Source organism: Magnolia sinica, chromosome 1, assembly GCF_029962835.1.
Source record: "Magnolia sinica isolate HGM2019 chromosome 1, MsV1, whole genome shotgun sequence".
NCBI classification, from domain to species: domain Eukaryota; kingdom Viridiplantae; phylum Streptophyta; class Magnoliopsida; order Magnoliales; family Magnoliaceae; genus Magnolia; species Magnolia sinica.
Genome location: NC_080573.1, coordinates 133,812,890 through 133,831,461, shown reverse-complemented (window position 1 = coordinate 133,831,461; position 18,572 = coordinate 133,812,890). Strand labels below are relative to the sequence as shown.

Here is an 18,572-nt window from a genome sequence, read left to right as displayed (position 1 = left end):
ATCAATGCATTTGGCCCAGTTCGGTGATACATGCTGGTCACTCTAGGTTGTCGCTGTACGGAAAATAAAGAGGACACACGCAATGGACGGCTGGGCTTCTAATCCAACGCGCAGATGCTACTGGGACGCGGATTGTTTGTGCCCCTGTCCACCCGAAGTTCCTGTGGGCAGAAGCTACGTGTGGCTCACGGTGATGTACGTGAAAAATCCTCTCCGTCCATCAATTCCCCCAGCGAATGTTAGAACACACAACAAAAAAATTGCAGATTCAAAACTCAAATTAGCCACACAGTAGGAAAGAGTGGGAATGGAAATGATTACCGTTGAAACCTTTTCAAGGGACTCCGTGATGCTTCCATGCCGTTTAAACCATTCACTGGGTTAATCCTGCGGCTGTCAATAGGCCGGGTTAGGGCCGGGCTGAGCTCCGTTAAAACCCGGCCTGCAATTATGAACTTAATCCCAAATCCAGCCTGGGCTTGTGACAGGCTGAAATGGTTCAGCACCAGTCCAGCACAACCCAGCCCGGGACATTTACACAAAGTCTGGCCCAAGTTTGGCCAAGCTTGAGCCCGAGCCCAAATATATATATGTAGATAAATGATATTTTGGTGTGCCTCATGTGTGAAAGAGAGGGAGAGAATGAAAGAAAAGGCAGAAAATTAAGTTTATAAAAGACCGATGAGGTCAAGCCGGGTTCAAAGACTTTTGGAGTGCTAAGCCTGAGTTCGGCCTGATTTACAAAATGGGCTCTTGATTTAAGCCCAAGTTCAACCGTCGGGCCTTTCACACCACCCCAAATTCAGCCCAACATGGACCAAGCCCTAAGGCCCATTAGGACTACTCGGCCCTCTGACAACCCTAGTTATTTCTATTAGGATGAACTGAAAGCATAAATTTTAGAGTGCTGCTCCTACGAAGGTTTTAATGGTGGGGCCAGTGTTCTTCACATGAGTTTTAAATATGCCAATCCTTAAGAGCATATTTATGTGAGGAAACAAAAACTTCGAAAAGAATAAACATTGTGTTGACTACCATAATCCAATATCAATGGTCTTGATATACCGAATTTGAAGCGCTGCTCATAACTATCAAACGGTATAGTTTTGAAATTCAGTGGGGCATCCATTAAAAACTTAAAAAAAGCAAGTGTTTTTTACAAAAATGTTTTTACAATAAAATAACATATTTTGTTTTCTTTCAAAGATCGGTATAGCCCAAGTGAGACAATATAAGGCTCTTATTAAGTGAGCTACACATGATCATCGGTTTAAATATGGCCATTGGATTATTTATATTGAGTGATTCAGTGGGCTCCATTACGGTTGTGATTAAATATGACCATTGGATTATTTATAATGAGTGACTCAGTGGGTTCCACTACGGTTGTGATTATTGGAAATATGTTTAGGGTGAGATCCTTGAACCGCAGTCTCTATATATGATTATTAAGTCAGATATGGAAAACTATTGTCTGGAGACCCTTGAGGAGATACGTATGATGGGTAAGTTATATAATCTTCTTTTATGTAGATGGATATATTCGTTCCATCACTAACAGAAGAGAAAACCTTAATCTAAGTTCTCCTAAATGTGTGAGGTGCAGAAGATTGATATTCTCGCTGACGATATCAATGCATCAATGATATATTCCTAATTAGGTATGCTTTTGAGATAAAAGCTTTGAATATCCATCATTGATGCGTAAATGATTTGTCAACTCCGCAATAAATATATAACATTGCCTTGATTTATAAGTTGTATATCTACGCCATCTATCCAGTATTCTAACTTATTTTAAGGTATAAGCCTAAAAATGAATTAGATTTAATTTTTAAGTGGATTATACCATAAGAAACCATGGTGATTAGACACCTGCAATTAAAAAACATCCTAAGCCCAGCATAATATTCATTTGCCATCAAGCTGGTTGAGAAAGTCATATAAATACCAGCTTGATCCAAAGCTTGTGAGGAGGAGAAGTTTTTAATAGTGGGCATTTAGCCACCACCGTTTCCTGTTGTGGTCCAGTTGAGGTTTAGCTCTACTTCATTTCATGTTATGGGCCCAAAAATGAGCCCACCAAAACGGATGGACAATGCGGATATATAACACACATCAAGGCGGCCCCACAGTTACAGCCTCGTACAAGGGAGACCTGGATCCACTGAAGTAGGTGGATCCCTGACTGTGGGGGCCACTGTAATATATGTGACTTCATCAACACCATCCATCCATATTGAAAGCTCATTTTAAGGTATGATCCAAAAATCAAAGCAGATCCAAATCTTAAGTTGAGCATAATAGAAGAAATAAGGGCCTGTTTGGCCAGATTGATCCCACGGTATTAGGAGGAATGTGATCGTGATATCCCGGGATATGCATGATGAGCTAAACATACCGGGCGAACTGTCCCAGGACATAAGCAATCCCATGGATCTTAAAACAATCCGCTGGCATCACCATCATTACCTTAAAATTGATCCCATCCATTGGTTGGACGGATTGGAAGGTAAAATCCTCCTGGGGTATGCCGGGGTGCCAAACAGACCCAATGAACTTGTCCCCACATCCCATGGATCTTAAACCAATCCACTAACACCTCCATCATTACCTTAAAATCCATCCCATCCCTCCTAATCCCATGGGATTCGCAAGGCCAAACAGGCCCCAGTGGTAATCAGCTATTAAAAACTTGTCGTGGGCCACAAAACTTGTGGATCAAGCTTATATGTGTGTGGTCTCCTCTTCTAGATATTTGTGACCTTATCAACAGGTTGGATGGCAAATAAACATTCTGGTGGCCCCTATGAAGTTTTTAACGGTTGGGATTCAACCACTACTGTTTCCTGTCTTGTGGTCCAAATGAGATTTGGACCTGCTTCTTTTCTGGGGTCATGTTCTGGAATGAACTTTCAAAACGGTTGGATGGTGTGGATTTAAGGCACATACATCACTGTGAGCCCCACAGTCAGGTATCCGACCCAACTTGGTGGATCCGGGGTCTCACCGAATCCGCTCCCACCGAAGTTTGTGTTTCCCCGGCCGCAGCGATTCCGCTCTCCAGCTAAAACCACGGCAAGCTTTCCACGGAACACACAGGAAGATTTCCATCTCCCGGCTCACAGGACCCATGGCGTATATTAGCATGGGCGAGGCCCACCGACGGATTACCGAATACCTAAACCGCTTCTCCGACGCTATCTCCGATCAGGACGGGCCCGCCCTGAAACCCCTTCTCGCCGTCTCATCCAACTCCCCGTCTCTCATCTCCCTCGCCGACGCACTCCACGTCTTCCAAGTACTTGCCTTTCCTCCCACTTCTATTCACGCTTTTGCCACTCCACTAGGGTTTCTGACACATCTCTGCATGTTTTCATCCTCCACTTTCCCACAGGACGCAAGCAGACTGATCAAACAGTCGGATCAATACTCGCAGATCGCCGAAATCCTGACCCCTCATCTTCGCTGCCTGCAGAACTACCGAATTGGGCGATCCGTCGATGCGTACAATGCATTCGAGAAATCCGCAAAGTATTGTGTCTTCGTCTTCTCCAATACTATAAATGTGTTTTTATTTAATCTTTTTTCATGGGCCTTGATTGATTGATGGATGGTGGGAATTACAGCGCGTTTCTTCAGGAATTCCGGAATTGGGAATCGGCGTGGGCTATGGAGGCGGTTTATACAGTTTCTTATGAGATTAGGGTTCTTGCTGAAAAGGTAAAATCTTGAATTTTGATTTTGATTTTTTAAAATTTCTTTTTATTTAGGATTTTATGAGGAATATTGCTTCGGGTTGCAGGCGGACAGAGAGCTGGCTTCTACGGGGAAGAATCCAGAGAAATTAAAGGCTGCTGGTTCGTTCTTGATGAAAGTATTTGGCGCTCTTGCTGTATGTTACTCTCTCTCTCTCTCTCTCTCTCTCTCTCTCTATTTTAATTGGAGATGTGTAATTTTGTTGTGTATCATTTTTCCCTATCGATCTCTTTTGTTTGTTGCGAACATGTTCCATCGTTGGCCCTTATTTGATCTTTAGGGCTTGTTTGGATGCCTGTTAAGTTTTTTAAGTTGTAAGTGACTTACAGGTAAGTTACTTATACCTAAAAGTCACTTACAGATTATCCTGTTTGGATGTAAGCTGCAAGTCACTTACAAGTAAGTTGGTTTCTGTGTTTGGATAACCTGCAAGTTAGTTACAGGTAAGAAGTTGTATATTCACACTAAGCAGAGCTTGATACCAAATATGCCATTTTTAAGTCCATCTAGATGAATATTTAAGTCAATTATTAGGCTAAAAAAATCATCAAGTGTGTCATAAAAATGGGCCCATGAATTCAAAATACCTATAATAGTGCTAGATTACATAATCAGATGCTACAACTAGAATTCATGGCTCCCTAATCTAGACTATTGACCCGGTGGGCCCACTTAGATAGGACCATGTAAAAGGCATGTAAAATGAGACTAAGATCAATTGCTTGAAGAATACAAGGTTACATAGGGACATATGGACAGTCCAATCAATTGATTTGAACATTTCCATCAAGTTCAACACACAATTAATGAACCATTAAGCAAAAATCACGCTAGTCAAATGACTGTAACCATCTAGTCAATAGCCAAAAAATTGCCAGAAAATAGAAAGTAAAAAATTGTTTATGGAAATAATAAGTCCAATCAAGAATTCCAAACATCCATTTGGAGGGACCATAGGTGATTGCTTATGGTTGTAAACAACTCTTTTGACTATGTGCTCCTAACCATATCATCCATGGATTGGAAAACCAACGGCTACAAGAAAAAAGGCCAAGTTCTAGATCCACGCTGCCCATCAGTTTTGACAACTCATTTTAGGGCTTGGGCCCAAAAATAAAGCAGATCCAAATCTCAGGTGGGCCACACCATGGAAAACAACGGTGATTGAATGCTCACCAATAAAACTTCTTGTGGGCTACAAAAGTTTTGGATCAAGTTGATATTTGTGTTTACCCTTTGTCCAGGTATTTATGACCTCATCAATAGGTTGGACAACAAATAAACATTATGGTGGGCCCTAGGAAGTTCTTAATGGTCGACGTTCAATCACCATTGTTTCCTGTGGTGTGGCCCGCCTGAGATTTGGATCTGCTTCATGTTTGGGCCCAAGTGCTAAAACGAGCTAGCAAAACTAATGGGTGGTGTGGAATACCAAAAATACATTAAGGTGTGGGCCCCACTTTCATAGCCTCATCGAATCGGGCCCACTTTAAATAAAAGTCATAACCCTAATTGCAAAGAGGGAGAGAGGGGAAGACAGAGGCATGCGGCGACCCTAATTGTAAAGAGAGAGAGAGAGAGAGAGAGAGAGAGAGAGAGAGAGAGAGAGAGATTACTGGAGCATTGCTGTCATTGAAGTGACTTCTCACCCCCAACTCTTGAAAGTTTCCTGTCAATTTTACTTGTAAGTAACTTATAGGTTGTGACTTACAGTTACAGGTGAATTTCCTCCCCAAACACCACTTGTGACTTCTCTGTAAGTCACTTGATTTTTCAAAGCAGGTGTAAATACCTTGTAAATGGGTAATTATTACCCTTTCACCCGTTTGAAAATCCATTAGAATTTCTACCTTGGAAACCGGTTCAAAAGAGCAAGTTTAAAATTTTGGACTCCGGTGATGTATATGATACATCCGTTCCGTCCATACGTTTTGCCATAACATTTTGAGGCATGAGCCAAAAAAATAGGCAGATCCAACACTCAAGTGGTCCACACCAAAAGAAACAATGGCCCCAAGAAGTTTTTAATGGTAAGTGTTCGATTCTCTTTTTCATGTGGCTTGGTCCACTTGAGATTTGGATGTGCCTCACTTTTTGGCTCATGCCATAAATTCAGCTGGCATAATGGATGAACAGTGTGAATAAGCGACATGCATCACAGTGGGACCCACAAATATTTGCAGCTTTCTTGATTTTTGTGTCTAAAAAGTAGACTGTCAAATCAAGCATTGGGAAAAATGCTGTAAATACATAAGGAAGTAATTATTACCCATTTATAGGGTATTTACCAGGAATTTAAAAAATCAAACAAGCCCTAATTTCATGGAATTAACATGCACAAGTGAATTGTTTTATAAGAATTCAACTTATTCTGGAGGAAACACCCAATTCCACTGATTTTTTACTACGGGATATGGCGCGTGCAATGCATGTAGAGATAGAGAGAGTAGGTGAGAGAGAAAAATGGAGAGAACAACTACACGCACTGCAGACTACGTAAAGACGGAGAAAGAGAAGGGTTTCAACGATGGTAGAACCGATGTTTAAATTATCGGCGATATTATCGAATTATCGCCGATAATTTCGGTATTGCTAGAGTTGCGACACCGAAACTCCCTTTTTTCGTTTCTTTTCCTAATATCGCCGATTTTTCAGCGATTTTATCGATTTTTTGCGAAAAGTCCAGTTGTCAGCAGTGTCGCAATATCGTCGCAGTCCAACGATACGAAACGCGTCGGAAGGAATATTCCGCAAAAATCGGAAAACAAAACAAAAAAAAAACGAGAGAGAAACTTTCAATAGGGTGGATTTCCACACCTGTAGAATAGATTGCCCTGATTGGAAGCTGCATTTGGTGGGCCATTTGAATCGAAGCTCGCCATTCGGTGGTTATTGTAAAGAAAATCTCGATTCCCTTTTTTTTCTTTCTCCTATTAGATTGTTACTTGAAAGCGGAATTGATTTAGGAAGGAAATGCGAATTAAAAAAAAAAAAATCCAGAGAAATCTGGAGATTTGGGGAAAAATTTAGGGGTTTTAGGGTCTCTTCGATAAAAAATGGGTTCGGAGCCCTTTTTTATCGAGCGCGGATGTGCTATTGACGGGTTGAGTAGCCAGACTCGCTACTGAAGTGATGTCACCAAGTTCTGTGGGTCCCACCATGATGTATGTTTTGTATCCACACTGTCCATCCATTTTGAGAGACCATTTTAGGTTATGAGCCAAAGAATGATTCAGATCCAAAGCTCGAGTGGACCTCACCACAAAAAAAAGTGGAGAGAGTGATGCACACCATTAAAAATTTCTAATGGCCACAAAAGTTTTCAATGAAGCTGATATTTGTGTTTTACCTTATTTAATGTTTATGTTAACTTATGAACAGATTGGATCTCAAATAAACATTATGGTGGACCTTAGGAAGGTTTCAACGGTGGGTGTAACTCACTCCATTGTTTTCGGTGGTGGGGTCCATTATAGTTTTGGATCCGCCTAATTCTTTGGATCATGCCCTAAAATGTTCTCTCCAAATGGATGGACGGTGTGGATACAACACATACATCATGATAGTACCCACATAACTTGCCGACGTCACTTTAGTAGCGAGTCTCGCTACTCAACCTGTTATAGCTAATCCGCATCCTTTTTTAATGGGGAGCGGCTACACGAGGCACATAGGCATCTTTTTACACGTGTAATGGGCCTCCAATCTGAACGGTTCATGTGATGCAGCTTGCCATGAAACTCCCAGGGACCAAATTTTACCCTAATCTAAAACTCTGGTAGGCCATAGCAAAGAAAGATGCAAATCAAGGGAGAAAAATGTTTTCTTTTATAATGGCCCACTGAAGTCTTAGATGAAAGCAAAAATTGAACCACAGAGGTTTCATGGAGTGCTGCATCACTTAGGCCGTTCAGATTTTGGACTCACATCACATATGATGAGTTCTCAAAAAGTTCTTACGATAACTTTGCTTCTGTGAAAATCAGCGTTGGCGCATATGGATGGATCTTGTCAGGGCTCTGTAAGGCCCACCATGATATATTTGTTTTATCTACACTCCATCCATTTGGATATGTTATTCTAGGGAATGAGCCCAAAATGTAGCCAGATATGAGGCTCAAGTGGTCCACACCACAGGAAGTTGTGGTGGGAATGATATCCACCGTTGAAGCTTTCCTGGGGCCCATCATGATGTTTATTTTCCATCCAATTTGTTCATAAGGTCAAATAGACCTGGATGAAGGGAAAACATAAATATTAGCTTGCTCCAAAACTTATGGGCCCCACACAGTTGACTCAGTACGATAAGCGTACTGATTTATATGGTGCGCACGTGTGACTTGTTTGGATTCGTGGATTGATGGGTCCATGTTCTGTGGGGCCATCATAATGATAAATATTTTATCAATGTTGTCTATTTATTTTGATAGATAATTTTAAGGCATGAGTCCAAAATGAGATAGATCTCCATGTGGACCACACTAAGGAAAATAGTGGTGATTAAATGCCCACCATTAAAAACTTCATAGGGCCATTGTAATGTGTGTTTTTTTTTTTTTTTTGCCGTCTAACCTCTTGATCAGGTCACACCGATCTTGATGAAGCGAAAACACGGTTTAGATTATGTTAGATTTTGCCACATGTACATCTCTATCATGCAAAAACCACACTGATTGGATAATCCAATCCATCCTTGATTTGACATCTTTGAGTTTATTTACTTTTACGTGTCTTAATTACTGTATGCCAGCTGCATTTGTAATATATAAACTCATTTTGGTTGCTATTAAAGTGATTTTTTATGGCATCACATGCTTTTTGGGTCCCATTAAATGAAAACTTATTATGTAATGTATTCTTTTCGCAATTTTTTATTCCTAAATATGTAAATATGTGTATTTAGGCATGTCTTGAAGTTTCACTGAAAAATTCCATCGTTTTCCCCATGTTTCCCTCTTTTTCCCAGCATTTCTAGTTATCGGCGATATTATCGGAGATAACGATGTTATATCTTTATCTCTGCCTAGCGAAACTTGTAGCGATACCAACAACTCGAACACTGGGTAGAACCATGCCAACCTTTTCCAGTGATGTGGCCCATTGGAGCTTTAGATCCTCTGCTTTTTAATTCTCAGCTTCAGGTAATACAGTGGTTCGGCCTCCTCCATGTTGGAAGAACTTGATGGATGATAAAGTGGACAATTTCGTTTGTCTATTGATGCGACTTCAATGTCATCATCCTATTTTGGGAGATAGGGACGCAATGGTGTGGAATGAGGAAAAATTGGATTTCTTCTCTATTTGCTCTTTCTATAGTTTGATACATCAGCCAATTTTCGGAATGCACAAAGGTCACACCATGTTTGTTTGGTACTATGGTGCCCCACGGAGGTTGCGGCATTTGGTGGAAAGAAACAATGTGGTTATAGTTGATTACCTTTGAAAGAAGAAGATGGTGATCCATAATATGTGTGATATGTATTTAGAACATGGAGTCGGTTGATCATCTTTTTATCCATTGCTCTTTTGCTAGAGACGTATAGGAGTGATTCTTTGATATCTTCAAAGTATCGTGATTCGTGGGTGATGCTGAGATCCATTGAAAGTCTCTTTCTAGCCTAGCATGGTGGTGGAGTTGGGAAGAAGGGGAGGATGATTTGGAGGCTATCCTTTCTGGCAAGCATTTGGGCTTTATGGAGGTAAAGGAATAATTGGTTTTCCGTAATTGGAGTGGGATGGCATTGGAGGTCTTTAGAAAAACAAAATTGGATGTAATGGGTTGAGCCTGAAGTATAAAGGCTTTTGTTGAGTGTTCTCCCTTCTTCTTTGCCTCGTTCTTCTTTGTTGTTGTTCGCCATAGATATCTCATCTATGGTTTTTTCTCCCATTTTTACTAAAATTTTATAATCTTTCAAAAGAAGAAGAAGAAGAAGAAGAAGAAAGAAAAAAGAAAAAAGAAACTCAAAGAGTGTGGCCATGCCGAGTCGAGGGGAAGTTGGATAACAACATCTATGGGATTGAGTTATCAGATGACTAGATATCTCACCGATTTTCGATGTGGCTGATTTGTTGGAGTATTTTGGTGAGGTATTCAACATACAAGACGAAGTTATTGCTGATGTGGGCAAACAACTTTGAAGGAAGAAGTTGACCAAGTATTGCGCATGAAGATTATCAATACTAGGCAAGGTCAATACATGGAATAGTTGAAATGAAAGAACAAGCTCCATACTGGATGCACATTGGTTATAGGCAACATTGAAAAGTTTGATGTGGACCTCCACTACTTGTATAAGTATCAAGCTCAAAGAAGTCGAGTTCTCTCCCACTTAGGGGGGGACAATAGAGTAATGTGGGGGCATTTTCACACCGGGCTTGAGTGGTGTGGCTTGTGGGATGCAGGGGCACACTTGGGGTGGGTGGCCTGCATAACCCATGGATTTGGGGCCGTGTGAGGCGGGTGACTCGTGGGAGGCAGAGTCCATGGATTTGGGGCCCACAAGGGGGTGGAACCCATGGATTTGGGGCTCACAAGGAGGGTTCGGCCGAGGACCTAACTCATGGATTTGGGGCCTGAGCTATGAGATAAAGGCATTAATTCGCCATGCTCTCTAACAGTTCGAGCTTTTAGAGCAAGTGGTTAATTGTCCTGCATCTTAGAGACCCAAGGGTCACCATAGGGCCCAACATGTGCCAAAATTTGTAACTGCTTGTTCATTATTGCTGCTTTTGGGGGGCCGAATTTTTAGACTTCATATGCTGTTTTTAGGATACTATAGTTGCTGATTTTGTTGATTCTTTGAAGATTATAGGGGCTGATTCTTTGGATCTATACATTCTATATTAGGCCATTACAATTTGGCTAAATCCTTGTAGATGCAAAGTATCCTATTGTGGATAGAGTAGATCGATTAGTAATCAATCTGAGAGTTGGGAAATCTTGGTTAAAGATTTAATAGGATTCTAGGATTTGTCTTTAGAGTTTATAAATAGTTTGTTTTATGAGCTACAGGCACTACACCTTTTCGAGTTTTTTGGAGTTTTAAAGTACTTGTAATTAGTTCAAAGATTTCAATTTCACTAAGTTTTTACCCTCTCAATTTGAATATCCTTGTGTGGTGTGCTCACTTCATCAATTATAGTGACTCATTATCGATTTCTCATTCCTTCAATAAATGTATTGCATCACTGTGTAAATTACCTTATTGACTTCTTAATTACTTGTAGCTAGTGCGAAGATTTCAGTTCTACTAAGTTATTTATCCCTCTCTATTCGAATATCCTTGTGTTGTGTGTTCACTTCATCTGTTCTAGCAACTTGGGTGTCTCTTTCTCATTCATTCAATCAATACATTGCATCACAATGTAACTTTGTCTTTGCTAACTCTTTATATTGCTTACATTTTGCAGGGGAAAGGTCCCAAACGCGTTGGAGCTTTGTACGTGACGTGCCAACTTTTCAAAGTGTATTTCAAGGTCACGATAATAATGTTTTTTATCCCCCTCTTTTTAGAGATACATTCGTTGCATATGCTCTATGTACATTCTATTGCCGTTATTTGGAGAGTATGTATTTTGATCCTAGATTCCTTTGATGTACATCTAAGAGGTTTTGTATTGTTCATACATGCTGGAATGCAAGGATGTCATTGGTTGTATTCTAAAATCCAAAACCTAATGCCTTGCAGCTTGGTACTGTTCACCTTTGCCGAAGCGTGATAAGAAGCATTGAAACTGCTCGGATTTTTGAATTTGAGGAGTTCCCAGTAAGAGACAAGGTTAGAAATTAACTTCCAGAAACAAAAGACAAGGTTTGAGTTTTAGTATCTTACTGAAGGGGGAAAATGTCCACGAACAATTTTCGTTAAATTCCATTTCGGCATTTACCTGGGAGTTGTTGCACCATATCATCTTGAATTCTCTCCTACTCCATTAGAACCTTAACTTTATTTTATCACAGGTCACCTACATGTATTATACAGGACGCTTGGAAGTATTTAATGAGAATTTTCTCGCTGTAAGTAATGCAAATCCTTAGAATAAATAGTTAAATACATAACAATTTCTTTTATATTATGTCTACTTGAATTCATGATTTAGGATATCTGTCTGGTTAGTGTACTTGTTTCAGCTGGAAGCTGAACATAGTGGACACTTTAATGTGAGTACTAATGAGAATACACCCAATGAGAACATGATGGCAACTGGAGATTTGCTGGCAAAAGGGCTGTAGTTGTATTAAATGCCTATGATCCAGGAAACCCACCATCTCAACAAAAAGGATTCCATCCTGATTGAATGACTTTTATTATTATCTTTCAAAAGAGAATGGCTTTTACTATTGCGAGAACCTTTTCATAGGCAAATGGAAGTCCTCTCTGAACTCGACACTTGCATAAAATTATGATGTTGGAGAAAATCTGGAAACAAAATCCTCTGAAAAGGGAGGATTGGGAACATAACCCTCACTTGAGCTTTCAGGACTAACCACACCCTTCTTTATTTTTTGTCCCAAACCACCCCTTGCATTTTAGAGAGCATCCTCGTGTTCAAGAATACTGCAGAAATACTTCATTTTTTTTTTCTAATTCCAGTTATAACCCTCTTCACCAGCCTATCCTCTATGATAATTCATACCATCTCAGGAGTCTAACTCATCGTGTGTACCAAGAGGTTGTTATAACGTGCTAGTGTACCGTTGGATCTGGGGTCATGTTTGACAATCTAAACCATTCATCATATGATGAACACTGGTGATGGTGGGGTGCCTTGAAAGCTTCAAGCTTTGAAGGCCCTAAACTTTTGGTCAATGGCACACAAAACAATGGTTACAGAGACAGTTCATATTCAAAGAAAGATCGTAGTGTTAAAATATTTTAATCTGAGTGTTATTTGGGGTATCCCATCCACAGTGAGGGCAATTGTATAAACATCCATCTGTATGGTCACTGAAACATGACACAAATCCCACTGCTTTGGTCCATACAAATCCTAAATTCCTACTAGCAATAAGTGGATGCATTGCAGCTGGAACTCATCACCTACTGGCAGTGGCACCACAAGCATTTTTCTGCCTACATGCTGCTTGTGTAGGACATCCTTACCATGAAAATGGTAAGCCCCGCCATAAAGATTATCTGGCACAAAATCCAGGTTGTTTGTTGATCAAATGGGCCACACCACTGGAATCAATTGGCAACCAGCATTCTGACTCAGCATTCAGGAGAGGCCCACCTAATAAGTGGATCAGCCTAATCTTTTAGAAAGGTGATCTTCATGATGGGGTCTACCATTTTCTCAATAAGGATGTCCCAAAAAGTGCATGTCGTGAGGTAAGATGGCACAACACCACAAGTTGTGATGTTGTTGCCTTATTGCAAACCTCACTAACAATGAAACCATCATCTTCCTCTTTCTTTCAGGAGGCTGGACTCGTATGTTGGTTTTGCACTGTTTAAAAAATGGTGATGACTCATCCTCACATGCGGCACTGATAAATAGCTATCTAGACCATCCAAATAGTGGGTTCAACTGTGGATGGAACATACTGTATAGACTCCCATCCATTCTATGATTTATTGAATGTTGAATTCCTTGGCCATGATTTGAACTTTACACATATCCACCGTAGAACACCCAGAGGGGAAAAATGGGTGTCAATGTATCTTTTGCCATGTAACATGCAATGAGCTGGGCCTTTAACTGCCGATTCGATCTCCCTTGTATCCAATTGATGTGACACATAACGAACATAACACATGAGAGCAATGATAACATTTTACTGCTGCCTCTGTCATGTTGGATGACCATCCTGTGCAGGATAATGTGGCACGTCTATCGCTGCACTTAGTATGTGTATGTCTGCAATAGTCAAGATACAATTCTTATTTGACCTCTTGTTTACGAACTCTCATTTTGTGTTTGACAGGCTGATCAGAAACTCACATATGCTCTAATGCATTGCAATCCACGACGTGAAGCAAACATCAGGTTTGGTTCAGGTGTGCTGTGCTGCATAGTTTTTTTTTTTTTAAATAAAAATTAATATATAGTTTTTTAGCATTTCTCTTGAGGGGAAACTCTTGGATGCATATTAGGAGATGTAATGTTTGAAATATCGGCATCGCATTATGTATCGCATCCTTGGGATACAGATACATATCGGTTATTGCATGGGATATATCGTTTGTATCAGGTAATTTATCACACTCTTTGGAAAACATGGGGGAAACATAGGGAAAATAGTTGATTTTTTCGATGAAACTTAAAAAAAAACTTAATACACACTTTTAAATCATAACATTTCAAAAAAGAAGTTCGCATAATAGGTTTCCTTTGTATAGGGTCCTAAGCTATATGTTGTCTGACTGAACTAATACAATTATATTCAAATTGAATGCATAGCATTTAGAGTGTATGTGATGATCATTTCATCAAACACTCCTAAATACTTCGAAATTAGTCTCAATTGACAGCTGGTTGAAGGGAAATTTTGAAAAAAAATTAATATTTTTACAAATTTTTAATTAAAAATTGATTTTTTTTTTGAAAATTGACAAGGATTTAACAAATCAGTAGATCATCCCTCATACATGCTTGATTTCATTTTTGGAGTGCAATGTTGCAAGAAATTTGGGAGAAATTGAGAAATTTTTTGAATTTTCCCCAAATCAGACCACCTACACCTAAATTTCAAAATTAGAGTGTTTGCGATGATCATTTCATCAAATACTCCTAAATACTTCGAAATTAGTCTCAATTGATAACTGGTTGATGGAAAATTTTGAAAAAAAAAAAACATGAAGAACTAATGGATATCGAAATCAAAGCTCCAACTCTATGATTTTTCATGCAAAACATGAAGAACTAACGGATTTGTAACAATTTGATATTGATTTAACATAATGTCAACAAAAAAAGGGATTGGAAATAGAAAATGCTCATCGGATCGAACATGTGGGATATATCGGAACTACTTGTGCATTTTGTATCCCACAGGTGGGATACAACATTTATCGTGAGATATATCGGCCGATATCATTGATATTTAAAACATTGAGATGTCATACTGCATAAAACATGTTATTGGGTCGAGCCTTGCAGAATAGCAATTAGGACGAAGGTCACAACATTGAGGTTGATCCCAGCTTACCATTAGGACATTAGTTTTTTTTTTGTTCCTGGCTTCTATTGCTCATTCATTGCAGTTCATCTGAAATAATCTTCCATTGGATGTTAGTAATGTCAACAAGGTATTCAAAATTGGTTATATAATGGTAACGGTTATAGCTGTTATGAGTTATGGGGTCTAAATGGCTGTTACAGAAAAAATGAGCTATAACGGCCCCGTAACAGCCCTATAATGGCCTGTATCGTAACGGTAACGGTGGTGGGCATTACGGCCACCGTTACTGTTATGGAACACCTTGAATGTTAAGCAAATACTATATTATTCACTACATTTGGTTAATGTTATGCTACTGAAATTGTTTTTGGCCCTAATTTATGGTGAATAGGATGATTCTGAAGTACCTGATACCTGTAAAGCTTTCAATTGGCATTTTACCTAAAAAGTGGCTTTTAGAGAAGTATAACCTAGTTGAGGTATGACCTTCTCTTCTTACAGTTTTCTTATCTGAAATGTTTTATCTTTGAAAGTAGTGCTTATGGAAATAGTGATTTTCTTTTTCTTTTTCCTTCCTTTCCATTGAAACTGCAAACATGCCCTTGGCGCATGCATGTGAGTGTGCTTGCACGCGTGTATTCTTTAAAGAAATGGAAGTTGTGGGTATTATTTATGACTGTCTTTCCATTATAGATACTGTAACATGAACCAGATACCAATTAAATTGTTTACGCTAGGTACATTTTCTATTGTCTTTTAGTTGTTCAGTAGAAAGGTCCCATTCTTAATCCAAGAGAAAAGAAGGGCCCAGACAGCTGGTGCTATTGATTTTGCGGATCATCATTATCATCTAAGCCTTACCCCAATTAATTGGGGTCGGTTACATGAATCCTGTTCTGAATTCCACTCTATCAAGGGAATGATGTATTGGTTTTGCAGATCACATTTGTAAATGCTGTGTAAAATGATGCTTGTAGTTTGAAGACTGTCTGAGGAAACTGGTTAAAATGGTCACTATTTGGTTACCAAAGTTGCTTGGAAGAAATTATTATTGTTGTAGTTATGGGAATGATCTGAAGGGAAAAATTTATAGGGTAGCTTAGATCAGCCATGCGTTATGAGACAGAATGTTGGGCAGTCAAGGAACATGTTCATAGGATGAGCATAACTGAAAAGAGAACGTTGAGATGGATGAGTGGCTAGACAGGGGAGGATAGAATTGGAATGAATGCGCATGAGGGAACTCAGGAGTATCACCAATGGGTAAAAAGGTGAGGTAAGGAGACTTGGATGATTTGGCCACATGCAACAAAGATTAAGAACTGCACCAGTTAGGAATGAGTCGGTTCAAGTTTCTAAAAGGACTAGGGAAACGCCCAAAAGGACGCGGGTAGGCATATTGAGAAAAGACTTGAGGACCTATGGTTTAACTGAGTATATGGTCTGTGATTGAGTAGAATGATGTAACTGGATTTGTGTAGCTGACCCCAGGTAGTTGGGATAAGGCTTTAATGATGATTATTATTGTTATTAGTATTTGGATATTACACCCGATGGAAGGACCTCGTCTGACTAGAAACTGATTGGCAATTAAATTAAATTTGTCATTGAACTTTGGCCACTTCCAAATGCTTGGATCTGTTATTGTAGGGCCATGTTTTCCTTTTTCATTTATGGAGCACTTTGGAAAGGTTATTTGTTGAAAAATCTGCACCCTGTCATGGGACAGGAATCTTGTGGAGAAAACATGCATGTACATGAGCACAAGAACGTCTATGGAGATGCCTAGATGCCCGATGTGGGCATTTCTGTCAATGAATTTTAAGGATTTTATTCAGGGTTGGTTAAAAGGGCATGCTTGTTTCTTTTCATCAAAAGGTTGTTTTGAGATTCAGTTTTTGTATTCGTTCTTTTCTTTTGCCTTGATGATGTACCTTATATTTTAATGATTCTACTATAGTCATCAAAAGAATCTATTTAATAATTTTCAATGTATCTTTCATCTGGGTCATCTGCTTCTAACGGTGACAATTTCGCAGTATTCAAATGTTGTTCAAGCACTGAAAAGAGGTGACCTGCGACTTCTTCGACATGCCCTCCAGGAGCATGAAGATAGGTATGTTTGCTCAGTAACAGAAATGTGGACTGATTTATCAAAAACTCTCTCTCATCCATTTAGATCATCAGATTCTTAAGATCGGGTGTATATCTGGTTCTGGAGAAGCTGGAGCTCCAAGTTTATCAAAGATTGGTAAAGAAGATGTAAGTCTCTACACATGTAGAACGCTCTTTTCAGAAATAGCAGAGAGATCTTAGTCATGAACAGTTTGAGCTTTTCTTGCAGTTATATCATTCAAAAGCAGAGGGACCCAAGCAAAGCGCACCAAGTGAAATTGGAAGTAATTGTCAAAGCCTTGAAATGGCTTGAGATGGACATGGATGTCGATGAGGTATATTCATGCTGTCCTTTTTGCATTGTAATCCAAGCTTGGGGACCCAAGCCCATGATTATGGTTGCCGTGTGTGGGTTTGATACCATTGGCTGTGGCACTAGACCCATGTTATCAGAAAGGAATTATATGATCCTCGGCCTAAAAATATTTAGTGTCCTCAGGCCCTCAGTCTTCGCAAGTGATGTCCATGGTGTGATGATCCAGACCATTGATCTGATGGGACCTTCATGCATGGACCAGCCCAAATGTCTTACAGATTGGAGGATTTTAGCCATCTGACCTTTGGCCTTTTTTCTATTGAATGTGGCCTTTTTTCCTTGACTCTTAATTCCCAATCCAATGATCACAGCATTGGGTTTGTTGGATTGGGGAGATTTTTGGGGCAACATCCATCCACAGTGGGGCTGACCAGATCAATGGCATGGATAACCAAACAATGGATCCCAGTGCCTGAAATCAATCCCAGATGATACGTTACTCTTGGGCCCGTCATTCTGCTCTAATTGATCAGGACAATTTTTATAATATGCCAGCATGCCAAGGTTGCCAAGGAATTAACCAATGTTTTGAAACACAATCTTAACCCATTTTTATGGGCATTTGAAATCTCCTCCATCTAAAATCCTTGTGGGCCTGTTTGGAAGCAACTCCTGCAAAAGAGGGTTTCCTGAAATTTTGTCGGTATTTGGTTTGTAAGGCTGTGGGTTGGACCCTCGGCTGCTGGAAATACCATTTTTTTTCTCCTGAAGAAAACAGGTGTCCTACCAGTTGACCTGGGTTTCTAGTGACCTGGTCCATTTCAGTGGCCAGGTTCAGGCCTGAGTTTTAAAACACTGGAATTAACCATCTGCCATCTTGCATCCTGTTGCAGGTGGAGTGTATTGTGGCCATCCTCATATACAAGAACCTTATGAAAGGCTATTTTGCTCACAAGAGCAAAGTGGTCGTTCTTAGCAAGCAAGATCCTTTTCCCAAACTGAACGGCAAGCCAGTTAATCCGTAGGCTATCAATATACAAGTCTTCTGATTGGGGACTATTTATATGGTTGATGACGGTGGGATTCAATCCTTTGGATGGATTAAGATAATATGTTGCTGTGGACCATATTGCGCATTGTATTCATTTCCTTGATAGGGAAGTATCTGTATCATGCAAATCCCTCAATCAAGAAAGGTTGGGCAGAAGCAACTTGTTTTTGGGATTGAAATATCATGCTTCTCCAGTTTGCCCAACA

General features: G+C 39.8%; 1 protein-coding gene across 1 annotated transcript; it reads left to right on the top strand.

The window, feature by feature from the left end:
* Positions 1-2,984: 2,984 nt before the first annotated feature.
* Positions 2,985-18,572, top strand: LOC131218649 (enhanced ethylene response protein 5). Its single transcript, XM_058213321.1, has 13 exons — positions 2,985-3,301; positions 3,398-3,534; positions 3,630-3,723; positions 3,806-3,895; positions 11,170-11,235; positions 11,448-11,537; positions 11,720-11,776; positions 13,688-13,749; positions 15,276-15,363; positions 16,924-17,000; positions 17,072-17,146; positions 17,229-17,334; positions 18,209-18,572. The coding sequence occupies exons 1-13, from the start codon at positions 3,134-3,136 to the stop codon at positions 18,338-18,340; spliced, it is 1,242 nt and encodes a 413-aa protein (XP_058069304.1). The 5' UTR covers positions 2,985-3,133; the 3' UTR covers positions 18,341-18,572.